At 39.1% G+C, this 17,471-nt stretch overlaps 1 protein-coding gene across 2 annotated transcripts; it reads left to right on the plus strand.

The window, feature by feature from the left end:
- Positions 1 to 277: 277 nt before the first annotated feature.
- MBIP (MAP3K12 binding inhibitory protein 1) lies at positions 278 to 16,454 on the plus strand. 2 transcript variants are annotated; one of them, XM_080394947.1, is made up of 9 exons: positions 278 to 467; positions 4,683 to 4,802; positions 6,497 to 6,718; positions 6,820 to 6,916; positions 8,436 to 8,501; positions 10,184 to 10,336; positions 12,859 to 12,956; positions 14,331 to 14,369; positions 15,509 to 16,454. In XM_080394947.1, exons 1-9 carry the CDS (start codon positions 348 to 350, stop codon positions 15,617 to 15,619), a joined length of 1,026 nt encoding a protein of 341 aa, XP_080251073.1. In that variant the 5' UTR covers positions 278 to 347; the 3' UTR covers positions 15,620 to 16,454. The 2 variants fall into 2 exon arrangements, with proteins under 2 accessions (XP_080251073.1, XP_080251072.1); XM_080394946.1 differs by having other exon boundaries at positions 282 to 467; positions 15,512 to 16,454.
- Positions 16,455 to 17,471: the final 1,017 nt, after the last annotated feature.

A 17,471-nucleotide genomic window follows, 5' to 3' on the forward strand; every position in this document is an offset into this window, starting at 1 on the left:
ACAGCACGGAAACCCAGCGGGCCGGCGGAGGTCGGGCAGACCCTGCCCGGGACATCCAGGCCTGAGGCTGCCCCCGCGGCCCCAGCCCTGCTGCCAGGGGGAAGGCGCCCCGAGCTGCCGCGGCTACGCGCAGGGCAGGGCAGCCCCCGGCCGAGCCCCGCAGCCCGGCCCGCGGAGCCCCCGCGCTGCCGGTAGCGCCCGGCCGCGTCCCCCGCGCCGCCCGCCATTGGCTGCCTCGCCTGTCCATCAGCCTGCGGGGGCGGGGCCACGGGCACTGCCACCCGAGGGTTCGTCATCGCGGAGCGACGGCGGGGACGTTGCTGGCGGCCGCGGCTCGGCCCGGTGTCATGGCGGCGGCCCCCAGCCCTCTCCAGCCCGGTGGCCACGCTCTGGAGATCGGCGCCGACCCTGCGGCCTCGGAGGTGGCGAGCAGCGCCCTGCGCTGCCTGGCCGGGCTGGCGGGGCAGGTGAGTGCGGGCAAGGCGGCGGGGCGGCCCGGGCGCCGCGGGCCCGGCACTGCAGCGGCTCCTCCCGCCCTGGGGGCCCGAGCAGGGCGCGCCCCTGCCCCTCTGCGGCCTGCGGGGCCCGCCCGGCCTCCGGGGACCAGGTGCGGCGCCGGAGGGAAGCCAAGGCCGCCGCAGGCCGGGGAGCGGGCTCGCCGCTGCGCGTTGCTCACGGCTGCTGGCGGGAGCGGCGGGCCCCGGTCGGGGCTGTGGCGGGCGGAGCGCGGCCTGCAGTGGCATCGCCGCCCTGCCCTGCCCTGCCCTGCCCTGCCCTGCCCTGCCCTGCCCTGCCCTGCCCGCCCTCGCCCGGTCACCTCGTAGTGACCGGGTGTTGCGTGTCATCTGGTACTCCAACGGATGATCCTTCCCATGGGAAACGGCAGTTTGCCTAATTGCGCTATTTTAGCAATTAATGATTCGGAATTGAAAAGCTTACTGTGTATTAAATCAAAGGAAATGATTGGGAGCTTGGAGTTAGCCTTGCCTCGGTGCGAAACACACAGTGCATCTCAGTGGGTCAGGATTTGTAAAGCAGCTTTGTTCTGCGGTACTTCAGTTGAACTACCTACTTTAGGTTTAGTAATGGCTATGAATTATTTAACAGATGTTATGGTAGTGGTGGGAGGCCCTTATCAGGAGAAGGTTTTAGTAACAACTTAATTATTACCATAAATAATTTACAGATTAGTTTCTTCTCCCCTGTGGAAGCATACATGTAGTTCTGGGAAGGCAGAAGCAGCACACTCTTGTTTCTGAAATTAGCAGTTTGAAGGTTTGAGGCCAGATGATGGGTGATATCTGTGGGAGGTAATATAACTTAACATGTGTTCATGTTACAAAAATACTCAGAAACAGACACTCTTAGATACAGAGGCTGTTTAGTAGTCACTCCTGACTGACATGAAATTATTTTTTAGAGCTTTTCACCTGTCATCAGAATAGAATTGTGTATTATATTTGCTTCTCATCTCAAAGTCTGCTAGTAGTTGTCTCCCTTTTCAAACCAAAGTCATCCAGAATTTAAGTGCCTGAAAATTCAAGTGCTGACTAGTAAGAGTCTCAGTTTTTCTGTCTTCAAAAGTGATTAAAAACTCCCCTAGCTTTTGAACAGGAGTGCAGTGCTAAACAACTTGATCATCATACACTGCAGCTTCTTAGCGTTACTGAGACAGGAAAACTGCCTATGTGTCAAGGATGAAATATCCCATAATTCTTCCTGGTGAAAGTTCTAAATGTAATCGGGGAAGGACTAGTGACTGTCTGTTTACCTAGTTGTGATACTGTCATTCATACTGTTCTTACAGTCTTGCCTGAGTGAAAAATTGAACTCTTGTATGGATGGAGAAAACAAAGAATAATAAAGGAAAAGTTTCCTAAGCTCTTAAACAGGGTACTTGTCACAAGTTCAAATAATTGTTTTCAAAACCACATGAAAGACTGTAGTTTCTTTCTCCTCTTCAGTAGCTTGCTTGTTCTCCAGAGTTTGCTTTATGCCTGGCATGTCACTGCAGAGAGCTTAGTGATTTTTAACACTACTTGGGTGTGCACAGACAATTGCAAGAAACCAGTTTAGAGCAGCTACATTCCCTCAGTAGTTACAGTAGTTTGTGGTGCAGAGTAAAATTGTTTTTGTTGGTGTTTGGAGTGTAGTCTTTTGATGACAACAAACTCATTTTACGGTGCATTGCACTGAACTATGAGTAGGGGTCTGGTTGCTCCATCTTAGCTGAGGAGGCCCTTTTAGTTGCTCAGTCATGATTGTTTCCAGTTGTTGAGTTACGCTCTTGTCTGCAGGCACTTCTGTTCTGGTAGATTTAACTGTGGCGCTTTACCAGCTTACTGACAAGCAATCCATCTTGCATTTTTGACTGAAAATACTGATTCCCCATTTCCCTTTTACAGACATTAGTGAACATGTGCCAGATCGTTACCTGCTGCAGTTTGTGATCCGTCATAGTAGTTTAAGTTGGATTTATGCTAGCAGGTTGGACTGTAAACAGGACTATTTCTGGCACAGGAATATTTTAAGGAAGACATCTGGGGATAAAAACACTTAAAACCAATATGACTGATCCTGAAAAGTTCCTTAAGCCCCAAGTGACAATCAATGTCTTCCATAAAACAATTTCAAAGGCCTGAAATGACTTATGATCCTGTAAATTGCTACAGAATAGACCGTGGACTTGTAAATGTACAAAGGCTTTGAAGTTACCAAATCACAGAATTTATAAACTTGCTTGTCACAGTTCTTACAGGTAGACGAATGGGAAACACTGAGAAAAAGAAAGTTATTTTACAACAAACATATTTGGATGCAGGAGGAGTTTATTCCTTATATTTAAAAACAGTGTTTATGAGTTTAAAATATAACTGGCCTCTAAATTATGCTAAGTCAGAAGTGCTACTGTTTTTGTGCATTTGTTGAACCACCTGGACAGGAGTCACAGGCATCACATATGAAGGCACACATCAGCTGAGTCTGTTTGAAAAAGGAGGCTTATTAAGAAATTGCAGTAGGACTCCTATTTTGTTTCATTACGATGACTTATATCTATGCCTTTTTTTACCTTGTCAGTGGGCTGTAAAATAGCATATAGCAGATGTTACTTTAGAAACTTTGGGAAGAAATATATGCCTCATGATCACATATGCACAGTGGCTTAGTTGTTGAAGTTTTGTTCTTACTAAATTCTAAATACATTCTTGATTTTCTAAGGTGTTCAAAACAACTGTTTCCTAAAACATTACTTTTCTTACATCCTGTGTAGTTTAAGTACTAAACAGGAACAACTATTTGTGTGAAAATTATCTAAAATACATTATGTATCTACTCAGACCATCTCCTTTGCAGTGTAATTTGGAATTTAATACTGGATTTTACAAGGCTGTTCACTGACTAAAGAAGGAAGGCTTTGGCTTGTAGTTCTTTACATACAAAATTACGATAATGCTGGCATTTAAAACTAATGTAGAACAATTTATTATCCGTGGCTTTGCCTTCAGGGTGATGTGTAAGTTCTCATTGTTTCCTCATACAATGTATGGTGGATTCAGGAAACAAGTATATATGGATTCTATGTTCTTGCTCATAATATTTGGTACCATTAGAAGTTAGATAGCTCTAGACCGTATGTCACTTTTGACATCTGCCTGAGCTCGGCCGGTTGGTCTGTCTGTCTCTGTCATATGCACATGACTTGGGATATCTGTGTCTCAGAGTACCTGTAGGTCCTCTTGATTTTAAACAAGAGTTTTATCTGTATTTAGAATCTGGGGGATCACTTACGGGGTTTTTGGTTGGAGAGCAAGCTACTTGGCCTTGGAAAATGAAACTGCTCGTTGCTTCGAGAATTTGAGAAGAGCTTTAGTGTAACAAAAATGGCAGAGGTGGGTGTGAAAGGGTGTAGTTCATCAGCGATTAACAATCAACTTTATTAGAAAGTGAAAGTTTATTTTTAGCTTGTAGAAGATGCATAGTTCCTTTAAATAAAACTTATGATGTGTATTTCTCTTTATTGTTTTGGGAGTAAAATACTGCAATTCCTTGGCAAAGAGAACAGACTATGGCAATTGTTGTTTTAATCTGAATGCATATGAAGGGGAACAGTGTGATTTGGAAATGGGTTTGATAGTGAAGCTGTGTAGTCAAGAGTTTCTTTAACATTGAGATTTTTTAACGATTCATTTTTTGAAACATTTTTCATATAAAACTTCCTTTGGATTACAGGCAAGTAAAAATTTCAAGTGTGGTATGGTGCAGTATCAAGACCTTGGTCATACAGGCATAGATACCCTTGCAAATCTCAGAATAAAATGCATGAACTTACAGAGGCTACGATCTTGGGTGCATGTTTCTTCGTACTGGTGGTTCTATCATCTGTTAAAAAAAAAGATTTAAGCAATTAAAGTGAAGAGTATGTTTTCATACGATAGTTAATTGAATTGAGAGTTGACTAAAGTTAAAGACTACATTAATACAATCAAAGTGTGATGAGGTAGTAAGGAATTTTTAACTCTACTATCTTTCTTTGAAAATGACAGCTGCTTGAGTTATTAATGTCAAACCTGTCCTCATATAAAAATGCTGTCTGTATGAGATTGAGCATAATTGTTGTCCTGTAGAAGTCTTGTATACTTCATAACGTAATTTCTTGTTGTGTTTGTTTTGCCCCCTTGAAGCTTAACCTTGGAGACGATATCGTGAAAGTTGTAATCGATTGGAGCAAACTTCAAAGCACATCAGCACTTCAGCCAGCGTTGCTCTTTAGTGCACTTCAACAGCATATTTTATGTTTGCAGGTAAATATTTTGTTGGACATGTTTGACTTGACAGAAGTCATCAACAGCTGAATATAGTTGTATTATCTAAACTGTAAAATTTCAGTCATTTTGATCTTACATTCCTGTGTCCAACAAAGAAGAATGCAAAAGTACTATACGCTTGGGATTCCACTGTGCTTCATAGGTACTCATGGATTTTTCAGATTAGTGGTGTGAATAGCCACTGGAGGTGAGCAGGCTGAATAAATGCAGCCTCATTGATTTCTAGACTTGCATTGTAAATGTGATACATTTCCATCTATGGTGGGTTGTAATTAAGCAATAAGACACGGCAGGTGTGTGTCATGCTATGATAATGATTCCATGCGTTGGGTGAGTTTTGAGGCTCATGGAGTGCTTTCAGTGGTTCAAGAAGTGGCATTATCCCAGCATGACACATCCTGGAGTGTCTTACTGCAATTAAATATATTTTCAGCGTAGGTTTTTTTTTAAAAAGAGTAATTTCTTTGACATTAATGTCTCATCTTACCAAGTAGCCAGTCACCATTACTGTCATTTCTTTTAACTATTTGAAACTTTCCAACACTGCCAAAAGTATGTGTAATTTAGTTGCATGGCAGGGAGGGTGAGCAGTTTGTCAGCTGGTTAACTGAACAGTCTTTTGACCTTGGTAGTTCATCTATAAAAGGTGGGGATTTGAATACCAGTTTTTTGCTTCAGCTAGTCAATGAATTATTTCAAGTGTGTAGTACTGAGAGGGCGAAAAAGGAAGTTCCTGTATTTGCTTATCTATAGGTAAAATAAAGACCCTTTATGTTTTCCAGGCATCCACCAAATTGTTGGTGTAATAAACAAAAAAAGAAAATATGCGAGACAAAAGCAAGTAAAAATCATATCCAACTGTAAGAACGTTGCATGCAGGAATTTGATTCTGTTTCAGTAAATGTGACCAGTAAAAATCATGTTGTCTTAAAATAAAAATAAATAATTTATAGAGGGAAAAATAAATGGTGAAATACGAAAAATTAAAAAAGGAAGTGTGACATACATATGTACTGAGGTTTTGTCGATACATGTTGTGTAAGAGTTATTGTGGTAGGACAAGCATTTTATTTTTGCTGCTACAGATGTCAGTGCATTCTCTCATTTAATTTCATGACCTAAGTAGATAATCAACCGTGTCAAAAAAAGCATGTGTTCAGGATAACGCCTATATATTTCATGTCTGTGTTCTCTCATTCACTTGGGCAACTGCGGTTTCAAGTGGAGAATGTAGTGCGGTGCTGATAAAGTAATGGCTTTACAGTGTGAAAGCATTGGCTTTCATGTTAAGGAGGAAAAATACTAAGCCTTACTCTTCTGAGTAGGCATTTGAATGACATTTTAATTAAGTGGCATTGGTGCCAATGATTGAAGCTTTGATTTAGCTAGTAACAGATGAGTAGCAGGCAGATTTTTGCAGAAATTTGTCTTATACAAACCTCTGAAAAGCATAGGTCAAAAAGGCCAGAATCATGGTGTGCACAATACTTGTAACTTTTTTTTCTCTTTTTATTCTTTTATTACTGTGTTCCATCAGAGGCAGATGTGATTCCTAAAATTATTTCAGTTGGTCTGTTTTAGAAATTGTAATAATACTTGGCTTTTTGTTTTGTGGATTTTTTGGCTTTTTTTTTTTTTTTTTACCCTAACATACTGTTTGCTTTGTTCAGCCTCTTTTAGAAAAACTCCAGTCACTGATTAAAGAAGAAAATACAGGCCATACTGAACCTGCAGGTAAAACAGAAGGCCAAACTTGTGAAACAAGTTTAGATGCTTATGATGGTAACTGTCAGATTGAAGAAAAGTATGCAAGTTATGACTTGAGAGATCAGAAGGATGCTCATGTTCATTTTGATCCAGAGGTGGTCCAAATAAAAGCTGGAAAAGCAGAAGTAAGTGATGTACCTAAATTAAAAAAAAAAAAAAAAGACCTTTCTAAATTTTGAATTTAAAGAATGAAATAGATATATGCCATCATGTTTATTACCTGCAGATTGACAGGCGGATATCAGCCTTCATCGAGAGGAAACAAGCTGAGATCAATGAAAATAATGTCAGGGAATTTTGCAATGTTATTGATTGTAATCAAGGTAACTGGCTAGCCAGACTTTAATCTTCATAGCAATTTAAGTTGGGTTTTGTTATTTTTTTATTTTTCAAAAGCACTATTTTATATTTAAAGCAGAACTTTATTTTAAGAGTAACTTTCGTTTAAAGTTACGAACTTGCATGTGCACTGCAGATGTTGTCAGAGAGACAAAAAAAAGAAAGTAGTCACTGGATGACAGTGTTTAATGCATCCCATACAGAAAGATTATAGTTATTACTGTGTTCGCTTTAAGAACTGCTATCTTAAATCAGATGATTTTGTAGCTATTGTTTCTTATGTTTTAGCTAGATGTTCCTTCCAAAGTCAACAAAATTGCAATTCAGAAATGTCTTGTGAATTGCATATTCAAATTGAAGTTAATTTAATGCTAGTTAAATTACAACAAATTACAAAGAAGTATTTTTTTGCAATCAATTTGAATTACTAGCTACTTAGAATTACTTTTTTCTTCCAACATTACTTATGCTATTGGTGTTTTTAATGCACCAGCTGGCACAATTTGCTGTATCTATAACCAAACAATCTTAAATTCATCCAGTAGGCTGGATCCCATTAGCACTATCAGTAACTGTGTAACCGAATGTGTCTTAAAAGAGAAGGCACTTTTATATACATAAGTAGTACAGAGGCATTTTCTAAGTACCTATGAAGCCAGGTGTGCATTGTCTCTGTGGTGTACTTACGCTTTTAGAGATCAAAGCTTATTGTTCCGTAAGCTTTATAGCGAGAGAGTTTAACTCCTTGAAAATATTAGTTGGAATGAAAATGACATCTGAAGTCTAGTAGAATATACTAGATAGTAAAATACAGATTCCTAAAATTGTTAATTACATACAGAAGAAATGATGATAAGACCTTCCTTTGTATGTTCAGGCATAATAAAATATACGTAAAGCCTTAGTGTATATGGGCAGAGATTAAAATATGAACATTAGAATAAACTAAGACGGTCTGTACTGTAGGTTTTTGTGGTTAGACAAATGAGAGAAGTCACAGGCATCAGAATAAATGCAGGAAAGTGAGAAAAGAATGTTGATGAATAAACTAGACCAGTCTGAAAATAGGAGAACAGTTTCAAAATAGGACATAAAACCAGAGTAACAGTGGTAAGCAGGGAAAACACTGTATAGGAAGAAAGAAGTAAGTTACAGAGAAACGCAGTGAAAAGTAAGAACCAAATAAAATGTAAATTGGAAGAAATTTGACCTGATCAAATTAACTTTGATATACATGTGTGCATACATTTATAGAAGTGATTTATTCAATTAAAACGAATAGGTCCGTGCAAGTGTGTGAAAGTATTAACTATAGTTAAGTATTAGTTAACTATAGTTAAAGTATTCTATTTATAGAATGAATTAAGTATTTCTGAGGTTTTTATTGTATGAAAAAATTTAATTAGATTTGTTAAAAGCCTAAAAGCTGATAATGGTTAGAATATTTTAAATTTTAAATATGTAATTAGGACCTCACTTTTTATATTGTTATTATTTATTTAGAAAATAGCTGTGCCAGAACAGATGCAATTTTCACACCATATCCTGGATTTAAAAGCCATATAAAGGGTAAGCAACTATTTTAATACCCATTTATTTAGTGTCCAGGTGGAACAGCATTGATGAATTTTTGACTTTAAAACTTTTATAGGATGTTCAAAACCTACAAACTTAACATGTTGATTTTTGACTTTAGTGAGTACTACATCTTTGCTTACTTCTCCAAGGTTTTCAATCCCATAACTGCTTCATTAAGCTGATGGTTATGCACCGAAGACTAAAACAAAGTAGCCTATTTTCATTGTCTGAAAGGAAAGATGCAAAAGATAAAGCAGGACAGAGAAGTTGAACAGTTCTTTGTTTTTCTTGTAAGATGAAGCCAGCAGTCCAGTTAAGGAATTGACATTAAATAAAATTATCTCCTGTTTTTCATTAGTCAGTGTAAGTATATTGAATTAGAAATAGCTTTGGGACACAGTGGAAGTTCTGAGACATAGACTTACGGGAATGACAAGCTGGGGAACAAGCTTGCCACTGCACTACCTTTTGGAAAGGATTACATAGTGTAAAAGTGATTGTCCAACAGAAGTTACCTGTAAAAGGCTGCTTGTCCATCTGTTGCTCTCTAGGTGTACACAAGTTACTCTGTGTTTAAAAACAAACAAAATCTCCAAAATGAAAGTAACCCTCTCTTCCACTTTTAAGAGTGGTAGTATTCAGTTATCCACTTAATGTTGGTTCTAAAACAACTAGTTATTCTGAATTTTAGAATTCAGAACACTACTGTGAGGTGTGATGATAGGTCTAAGCATTTAAAGGTCTGGTGAGCTACGAGGGAGATGGGGTAGTGAGGTTGAGTTTATAATTTTTCACTAAGAATCCCTTTCAGTAGTCACTTTTTTAAACTGGGTGCTAGTTTGTAACAGGGATGGTGGAGTACCACAGGAAAAAAGAAAAGTTTGCATCTAAGTAACTAAAGCCCACAGTACATAAATGAAACATTAGTAACTCTTAAAAACTAATTGGAAGTAAAATCAGCATAAACTGAAGCAAGAATGTAATATGTAGCCTTCATGAAGTACAGAGTAAGAAGCCGTGTGCTTCAGTGTCTGGAGTTGCCAACATAGTCTTTAAGTACACCACAGTAGTCCTATCAGGAAAGACGTGAGAAATGACCGTGATTTAAAGAGGAGTGACCAAAATCTTCTGAAGAAAACATGGTTCAGCAGGGGGAAAAAGATGGACCCAGAAGCAGCTGAAGAGTCATTAAAGCTGTCACCTGAGTAACAAAAATTAGAAGAGAACTTCCTTGCTGGGATTCGTAGCGATTCTTCTAGTTGTTTACCTCCCCTCATCTTTGTGTATTTATGATGCTTCCTGTAACTTTAGGTCTGGCCTCTTCTCTTCATTCACAACAGCTCACATGTGCAACTGCTGACATTGATATCGGGTTTTCTGCTATTTATCAGCAGCTGATGACAAATTCTTGATACCGCCATTCTACATGAATGTATGAGTAATTCTTTTACTTTGCATATGTAAAGTCCTAGGTTTTTGTTTAGTTTAGTTACTCATGCAAAAATAGGAAAATATTTTTATCTGAGCCTTTAATCATATTGTCTATGGGACCTGGAAAGTGGTGTGAAATTGATTTAACACAGGTTTTCATTTTTTAATATTTTAATTGGTTTATTTAGATGTACTTTGTGTTTCATGTGCATATATGTTAAATTTGTGTTTTCCTTACCTAGTTTCCAGGGTAGTAAATACGTATGGACCTCAGACTAGATCTGAAGGAGCGCATGGGTCCAGTCTCAAAGCCAGTGTACCCATTCATGATTGTGGAAACCAAGCTGTTGAGGAGAGATTGCAAAACATTGAAGCACACTTACGGTTACAAACAGGTTTGTATCATGTTTTAATTTTGGTATCAGTGTGCCAGTTTGTACTGTGGTTATCACTATTGTAGTAAAATTGGGCAAGTCTATAAAAACTGTGACTGTGAAAACAGTGGGTAGGTCCACCGAAGTGTTTACTTACCCCATGTACTACAATCTAATGTTTAGGTCTCCTGGTGGCCAAAATGGAACCCCGATTTATGCCCAAATTAGGATGCTGATTTAGTAAATCTACGCTTGATGTGGTGGCAAATGACATAGATGCACTTGAGAATGGGATTTAAAACAGTCTGGAATATTTAGAAGTAGGTGTTCTCAGCCAGTGGAGTCCTTCTGCCTTGACCCACTGAACAGGAAAAGCTGAGGTTAGGACTCAGTCCTGCTTTGTGGACACCTTGTGGGCTGGGGATAGGATGAACCCGAAAAAAGGCAACCTGAAACCTTTTCCTAAAGGTGTATGATTCTTGAAATGCAGTTAGGTGAGAAGCTTACTTTCCAAAATGTGGGAAGCTCCATTGTCAATACTTCACCTTGGCTTGCAAAAATGAGTGCCACACCTTTCACTAAAATCGACGCCATAGCCACCAGGCTACTGACTGTTTTTTAAGTAGTTGCTTTCCTCACCCCAGCCCCAGTTTTCTAGAATGTAAATCAATGAGGCACTTACCAAGGGGGAATCTGCATTTTTCCTGAAAAATGTTTACAAAACAGAATAGAAACCCAGATCATCACCTAATAAAGTGAATGTTCTACACATCACACTGCAGACACACACTGACGTTTTTGGTCTTTTGAAGACTGAAGAGATGTCAAGCCTTTCTCTAAGAATAGGGTAAACATTGACTGGATTACTAGATGCCTGTGAATGCATAATGGATCAAAGTCCTCTGGCAGCAAGGAGAGCAGAATACTCCTAGATACTGCTGAGGCAGCATTCAGAGGTTGACACTTACCTGTATAGCTGTCTCAAAAGTCAGGTGAGTTTTGTGCAAAGAAATAGAATTTGCAAGTGTCTGGCCAGCTTTAAGGTTACATATAAACTCCAAAGCTACTACAGATTGTATCAGAGATAGTGACTGGGGGTAGCTAATGGAGGGGCCCTGCCTTCCAGGTTGTGCCTATAGTAGGTGACATAATTTTGTTTGAAGGAAGAGGTCAGCTGAACTACAGTATGGGGGAAGAGGATGAAAGTGTGCAATTCAAGCTCAGCTTCTGTCTGAATCAGAAGTCATGGATCAGAAGATCTCAAGATCATTTGCTACTTACCTAAGCAGCTGTGCAATAAGTATTTATCTGAGCAGGTAACCTGCCTCAGCTACCTGCTCGCCAGTTTTTTGTTTCTGATGACTGAAGGAGTTGTTCTATTCTCACCTGCTGTTTTTTGGAACAGCTTTTTCTAGTGCTACCACTGCTCTTTTCCCTTTGCATTAAGGCAGCAATATTAAGAAGAGTGAGAGGTGAGCCGATTTAATTAGCAGCTGCTGAGTGATGAGTAGAGAGCAGAACTGAAGGAGGGAAGCTACCCGTAAAATTGCCTGTCTGAAGTGAGGAAATAGGTGAATGGCAAAAACCCCCACATTAGTGCTTATTTCAGTAGTTTGTGGAAAAGAACTGTCTTACCTAACAGACCTAGAAATAAATGGAAATGAGTGGCAAGAGAAGTAGAAGCTTGCTAAGGCTTTGGTTGTCAGTACTGTTCAGAACCAGATGATCATTTTAATTGGGATAGTCAGTAGTTAGTTGGGATAAACAGGGATTTCAGTTTGTAGAGTACTATGTAGCATAAATACGGTGCTTTCTAAGGCTGATCTTTTCATCAGCACTGTTCTTACATGGGGAACTGAGCCCAAGCTGCTGTACTATAGCTGCAAACAGCAAATGGGTTGAGGTGGTTTTTTTTGTTGCTGTTGATTTTGTGGTGTTTGTGTGTTTTATTGAGTTTTTTTGGGAGTGGGTGTTGGGCTTTTTTTGTTTGGTTGTGGTTTTTTTCCAAAGCTGTGTTATTCCATTCCATACACGCATTTCCCGCTCCTGCTTCTCCTGTCTATGGCCAGGGAAACGCTGTTCTTTGTCAAGTGCAACTCATACCTGCCCTCTAACCTCTGTGGCTCAGTGGAGATAGGTTTCCTTCAGAACAAGCTTAGGTATCAATGCTGAATTCATGTGTGGTCTGCCATCCCATCTGCTCCCTCCTGATGATGCTGTCTGTTTTGAAGTGCTAACCTTGGTGTGTGACCAATGTATTGTAAGAGTGATCATTACTTGTTCCAGGGACCTTGTCAGACATATTTCAAGCACCTGGATAAAGTTGTCTATTGTCTTCACTGACTGCACTGGCTTATTAACCAGGTTTTACCCTGAATTATATTAATTACCCTTCCTTTTTATTATCCTCTTTGCTCATTTTGTTTTAGCTGCTGGTTGATAGCTGGACTCAAAGAATTCACCTGTAAAACTTGCAGTCTTTAGTTATAAAAGTTATTTAAGTGCTTTTCCTGATTTCTTTGTATTTGTACTGGTGTAATTAGGTGGTCCTGTACCAAGAGACATTTATCAGAGAATTAAGAAGCTTGAAGATAAAATCCTTGAGCTGGAAGGACTGTCTCCTGAATATTTTCATTCTGTAGTAAGTAATTCTCTCAACTCCTTTTAGCATATCTAAATGCATTCAGGACTTTTGTGCTTGAATCTTTGATGTACAGGCAAAAACCTGTATCAAAGGGCAGCCACTTCTGATAGACAACTCTGGCTTGGTGTAATGGTTATATTTCATGTTGACCATCTATGTAAGTTCATGTTTCTACCTGATTTCTCATTTGAAAGAAAATAGTATTGAGTGGGGGGGGGGGGGGCAGGGGGGTGGAATTCCAGTCACCCAAGCTAAACTAGTTTGCAAGAAATACATTATAGAGGTTGGATTTCTCTCCTTACCCTCCTCACCCAGCCCACATTCAAATCTGAAGCGTTTCTTACGACAAGAAAATTGACTAAAGTTTTGATCTCAATACAAATCATTAATGGCTTAAATCAGCTGAAATTCATTGAGCTTCTGTACATGGTCTGATTGCTAAAGATCAGCTATGTAGAATAACTTCCAATAGGATGAGAGAGTAAAGCCTTTAAAATTTGTTTTGTGTGATTCTATGACTTTGGTTTCTTTGTTACTAGTCTTCAGGCAGAGTTCTGTCTCTTTCTGAATAGTAAAACTTGTCCTTCATTCACAGAAGGAGATTAGGACAGAGAGAATATTAGTTGTTACTACATCAGTCTCTGCTTGGCTGGGGAAATTTCTTGTCTGTTATTTTGTTCTTCTTTCCCCACATAACAGTAAGAATGTCTCTTTTACTGTTGATCATATTTTAATTTTTATCTTCTCCCTTGAGACCAGCCAAAGAAAAGTCAGTAATTAGAAATCAATAGCAATATTATCAATTTTTTGTTTCATTTCTTTGTTTGTGTTGGAGACCATTAAAGTCCTTTATTTGTGAGGCTATTCCTTCAAGTTGTTGGCAACCACAAGTTAAAATGTACACTTTCATAAGCTACAATTTCCATGGAAAGTGCTTTAGGATCTTTGAGGAATGCGGATCTGGTAAAAAACTTGTGATGAGGGCAATAGTGTTGTGCAGTAATTAGCTTTTTTTTTTTTTGTCCTGAGTTTTGCATAAATATTGGTGAGGATGCAGGAAAATTTTAGGGAGAAAAATATTGACAGTTTCAAAAGCTGGATATTGATCTTGGTTTTGTCTGAAGAAAGCTTCAGTTAAGTTGATAGTTGTTAGCTGCCAGCATCAAGAAGCTTCAACAGCTTCTGACTGCACTCCAGCAGTATTTCTCATGACCCAAAGTACTTAATTATAGAGAAGATTTCTTTAGTCTGTGGAATGGCAGTCAGTGTTCTTTCTGTACTTCAAAGATTCTTGTCACTGTTGTTACAGAATTACTTGTGGTCCTCTGTCAGTGCAACATTAAGTCTGTGTTTATTATGTCTTTTCTTTAGAGCTGTTCTGGCAAGAGGAGAAAGGTTCAACCTCCCCACGTAAGTACTGTTAACTTTTGTTTACCTTAAGTTTAGGATGTTCTGACTGTAAAGTAGTAGTAGTTCTACCAAACAAATACTTCACTTCTGAGAAATAGCTGCATAAGTATTGGATAGCTTTCTGGCAAAGAGAGGGAAGGAGACAGAAAGTTAACGGGTGTCACAATGAAATGAGTCTTCTGAGCATCTGTACTAGGATAGGTTAGTTAGTGTTTTCACCACTTAGAAGGATTATAGAATAAAATAAATCTGTAATGATGATAATCAAGCTGGGGGTAACAGGCAATATGTGAATTCTGATCAACCTCCTAGTAACGTCATCTGGGGTTGCTTTATGGCTCGGTGGTTTTATGGATATTTTTAATTTTTTTTTTTTTTTTGCATTCACTTTATTGGTTTATGAAGAGACAATAAAAGTAGAAATGGCTGGCTCGGCAAAAGCATTGCAGAAAGACATGACAGTATAGCAGATATTAACCTAAGTCAGTAAAACTTGCCATTTTCATAACACCATCGTATAAGGGAAGGCATTACCCATGTACCTTAGGCCACAAGAGAGAATTTCTCCTCTGTGCAAGTGAGACTGTAGCTGGAACACTCTGCTACTGGCCAGTGTACTTGAACACAGATGGACTGGGGAGAATGCTTAGAACGGGATATGGGCCATCTGAGGCTCGAGGAAGTAGACTTGTTTATACAAGAAAAAAATCCTCCATAGGTTGAAATATTTTATAAAAAGGATGATAAAAAGCTTTTTCTGTAAGAGGAGATGAAAAAAAATGTAAGGTTAAGTGGGCCCAGAGGTGATTGGTTTGGAGCAGTAGGAGAAAACCCTTCAGTTGTAAAGCTGGGTTCCACATCATCTAGATACTCTCATCCAGTGTTTTAACATCAAAGAATTTTTGGCTTTTTATGAACAGGTTAAACAAGCATCTAATGGAAATAGCACGGATGTATTGATCTGTGATTAGGACTGTCACCTCTTCAAAGTTTGCAGTCTTTTTCTTTCAAGTTTAAATAGCCATAGACTAGATTCAGACAATTCTGCAAAAGTATTTCTATCACTTAATGCAATATGCAGTAACTTCTCTAGCAATTACAAGATGTAAATGATTGTGGGTTTTATTTTGTTCTTTTAGCAGAACTATTCATTGGCTGAACTTGATGAAAAGATCAATGCTATAAAACAGGCATTACTGAGGAAAACGAAAGAAAGCAAGTCCAAAGAGGCTGAGCGGCTTCTTCGATAAAAAAAAAAAAAATGTCTTCAGAATCCTCATCATGCTTTACACATACCTGAGTAGCATTCATCAGGAATGACTCTAGCAATGAAAGCAAAGCACGCATGTAAGCTCCTTTTCGATGATCTTGAAAGCTTCCTTTCAGCACTCATTTAAAACCAGTCTTAATAATGAAATAATTACTTTAAAATGAAGAATGTTTTAGGAATAGCATTCTAATAATCCATTCCCTTCTGTTATAAAGGAGGATTGCTGCATTGTTCGTATGTGGAATGTCTTAACCCACATACAAAAACTACATTTCACATGTAATTCCTGATGACTGAGTATTCAAAAGATCTCTCTTTTGAACACATTTCATGTAAGTAGTTTGCATAGAGTTGTGAAATAAAAGTAAATAACTTCTTCATAAGTAAACTGTCTTAGGAAAGAAAAAAATCACAAAAAAACTTGCAATATGTGTGCTTACCTGTGGCTTTTTCATATTTGTCACTGTTTTCACAGCTGTTAGAAATGCAGCAAATAGGATCTCCCTAACCATCTTTTAGAAATACAATGTGTGGAGACACATGTTCTTCACTTCCTCAATGTCCTATAGGAATTCAAACTTCATACTCTGCTAACAAACTTGGTATATGCTAAACACCCCTGCAGGGGAGGTTTTGAGGAGCATGCCAGCACGCACCAGCTTCCCTTCCCTTCCTTCCATATGCATGCTTACATGACTTCTGAAGCATGGATGCTGGGTACGTAGCTTAAATTAAAGTCAGATCTTTGGCCACACACTGAAGTGTGATTTTGTTTCGTTTGTTTTTTTTAAATAAACCATTTTCTATTTATACCAGTTCTTTAGTTTATTTGCTGTCTCTGTCTTTATTCCAGTTTAGAAGAAAAGTAGCTGTTACAGAGGGAGTCCCTTGTGTTAACTGCTCTGCTTACAGCGGTCATACTATCAATGTCCCTGTATTGGTCTCTGTGACAGGTGTTACAAAGAGTACTTACTAGACACAGTCTTGCGCTTTGAAGAATAGTTGGCATTTCCTGTGATTTTTGTGTTACCTAGGTTAACATCTGTGATAGCAACTGCACCTAATGCTTCTCTGAAAGTAAATCAGCAGAGCTGGGAGACAAAGCTGCCTGAGCTCTGGTCAGAGCTCCAGGTAAGAAGACACCATGATGGCTGCTCAGATGCTTAGTGTCTACTCAAGAAGAGATTAACCCAAGCAGTCATAGGAGTATTTCAAATACGATATTGGATACAAAGAGGTACTTTTGCAGTAGAAGACTGAGATCTGCCTATGCGTAGGACCGTTACTCAGATTGTATGCACCATATCAGTACAGTACCCTACAGAGATTACTTATATGAATTATTGCCATTGGTGAAAATCCTAGCAGCTCATATTATGAGAGTTATATTGCTGAAGCAGTGCAGTGAGCTGCAACTTTTACCTCAAGGAGATAAGCTTTGCTTTCTGTCTACAGAACTGGTTTTTGGTTTGTTTTTGTTCTGCATCCCAAGAACCATAACTCGAAAGAGTACAATATGGATATATAATTGTGCCTCGCATTACACACTTCATGCAGTAGTACTTGAAAGAGGGGTAGGAGGTAGCTGTTACAACTGGGGACAGGAAGGGTGACCACAGGGATTTAGCTTTTATGAAGCAGTAGCCTCCACTCAATGTGCATCATAATTCAAGTACAGGTAGGACATGCTGACTAAGTCTAGTGCATTTGCACTATGCAGTTTTCTCTGGAAGATTCTGGAGTGAAGCCCTAGAAGAGATTAACCTGTGGCAGATACCTAGGTCTGAAAGATTTGTCTAGGATGAAATTATTTGTTGTTAGTTTACATTAAA

This window comes from Falco punctatus (genome assembly GCF_963210335.1).
Source record: "Falco punctatus genome assembly, chromosome: 7".
NCBI lineage: Eukaryota > Metazoa > Chordata > Aves > Falconiformes > Falconidae > Falco > Falco punctatus.

Excerpts from the sequence above, each read along its gene's own strand:
- MBIP (XM_080394947.1), top strand. The coding sequence starts at position 348 with ATGGCGGCGGCCCCCAGCCCTCTCCAGCCCGGTGGCCACGCTCTGGAG. Across the intron at positions 4,803-6,496 it reads AGCATATTTTATGTTTGCAG|CCTCTTTTAGAAAAACTCCA; the intron begins GTAAATATTTTG and ends TGCTTTGTTCAG. Across the intron at positions 6,719-6,819 it reads TAAAAGCTGGAAAAGCAGAA|ATTGACAGGCGGATATCAGC; the intron begins GTAAGTGATGTA and ends TATTACCTGCAG.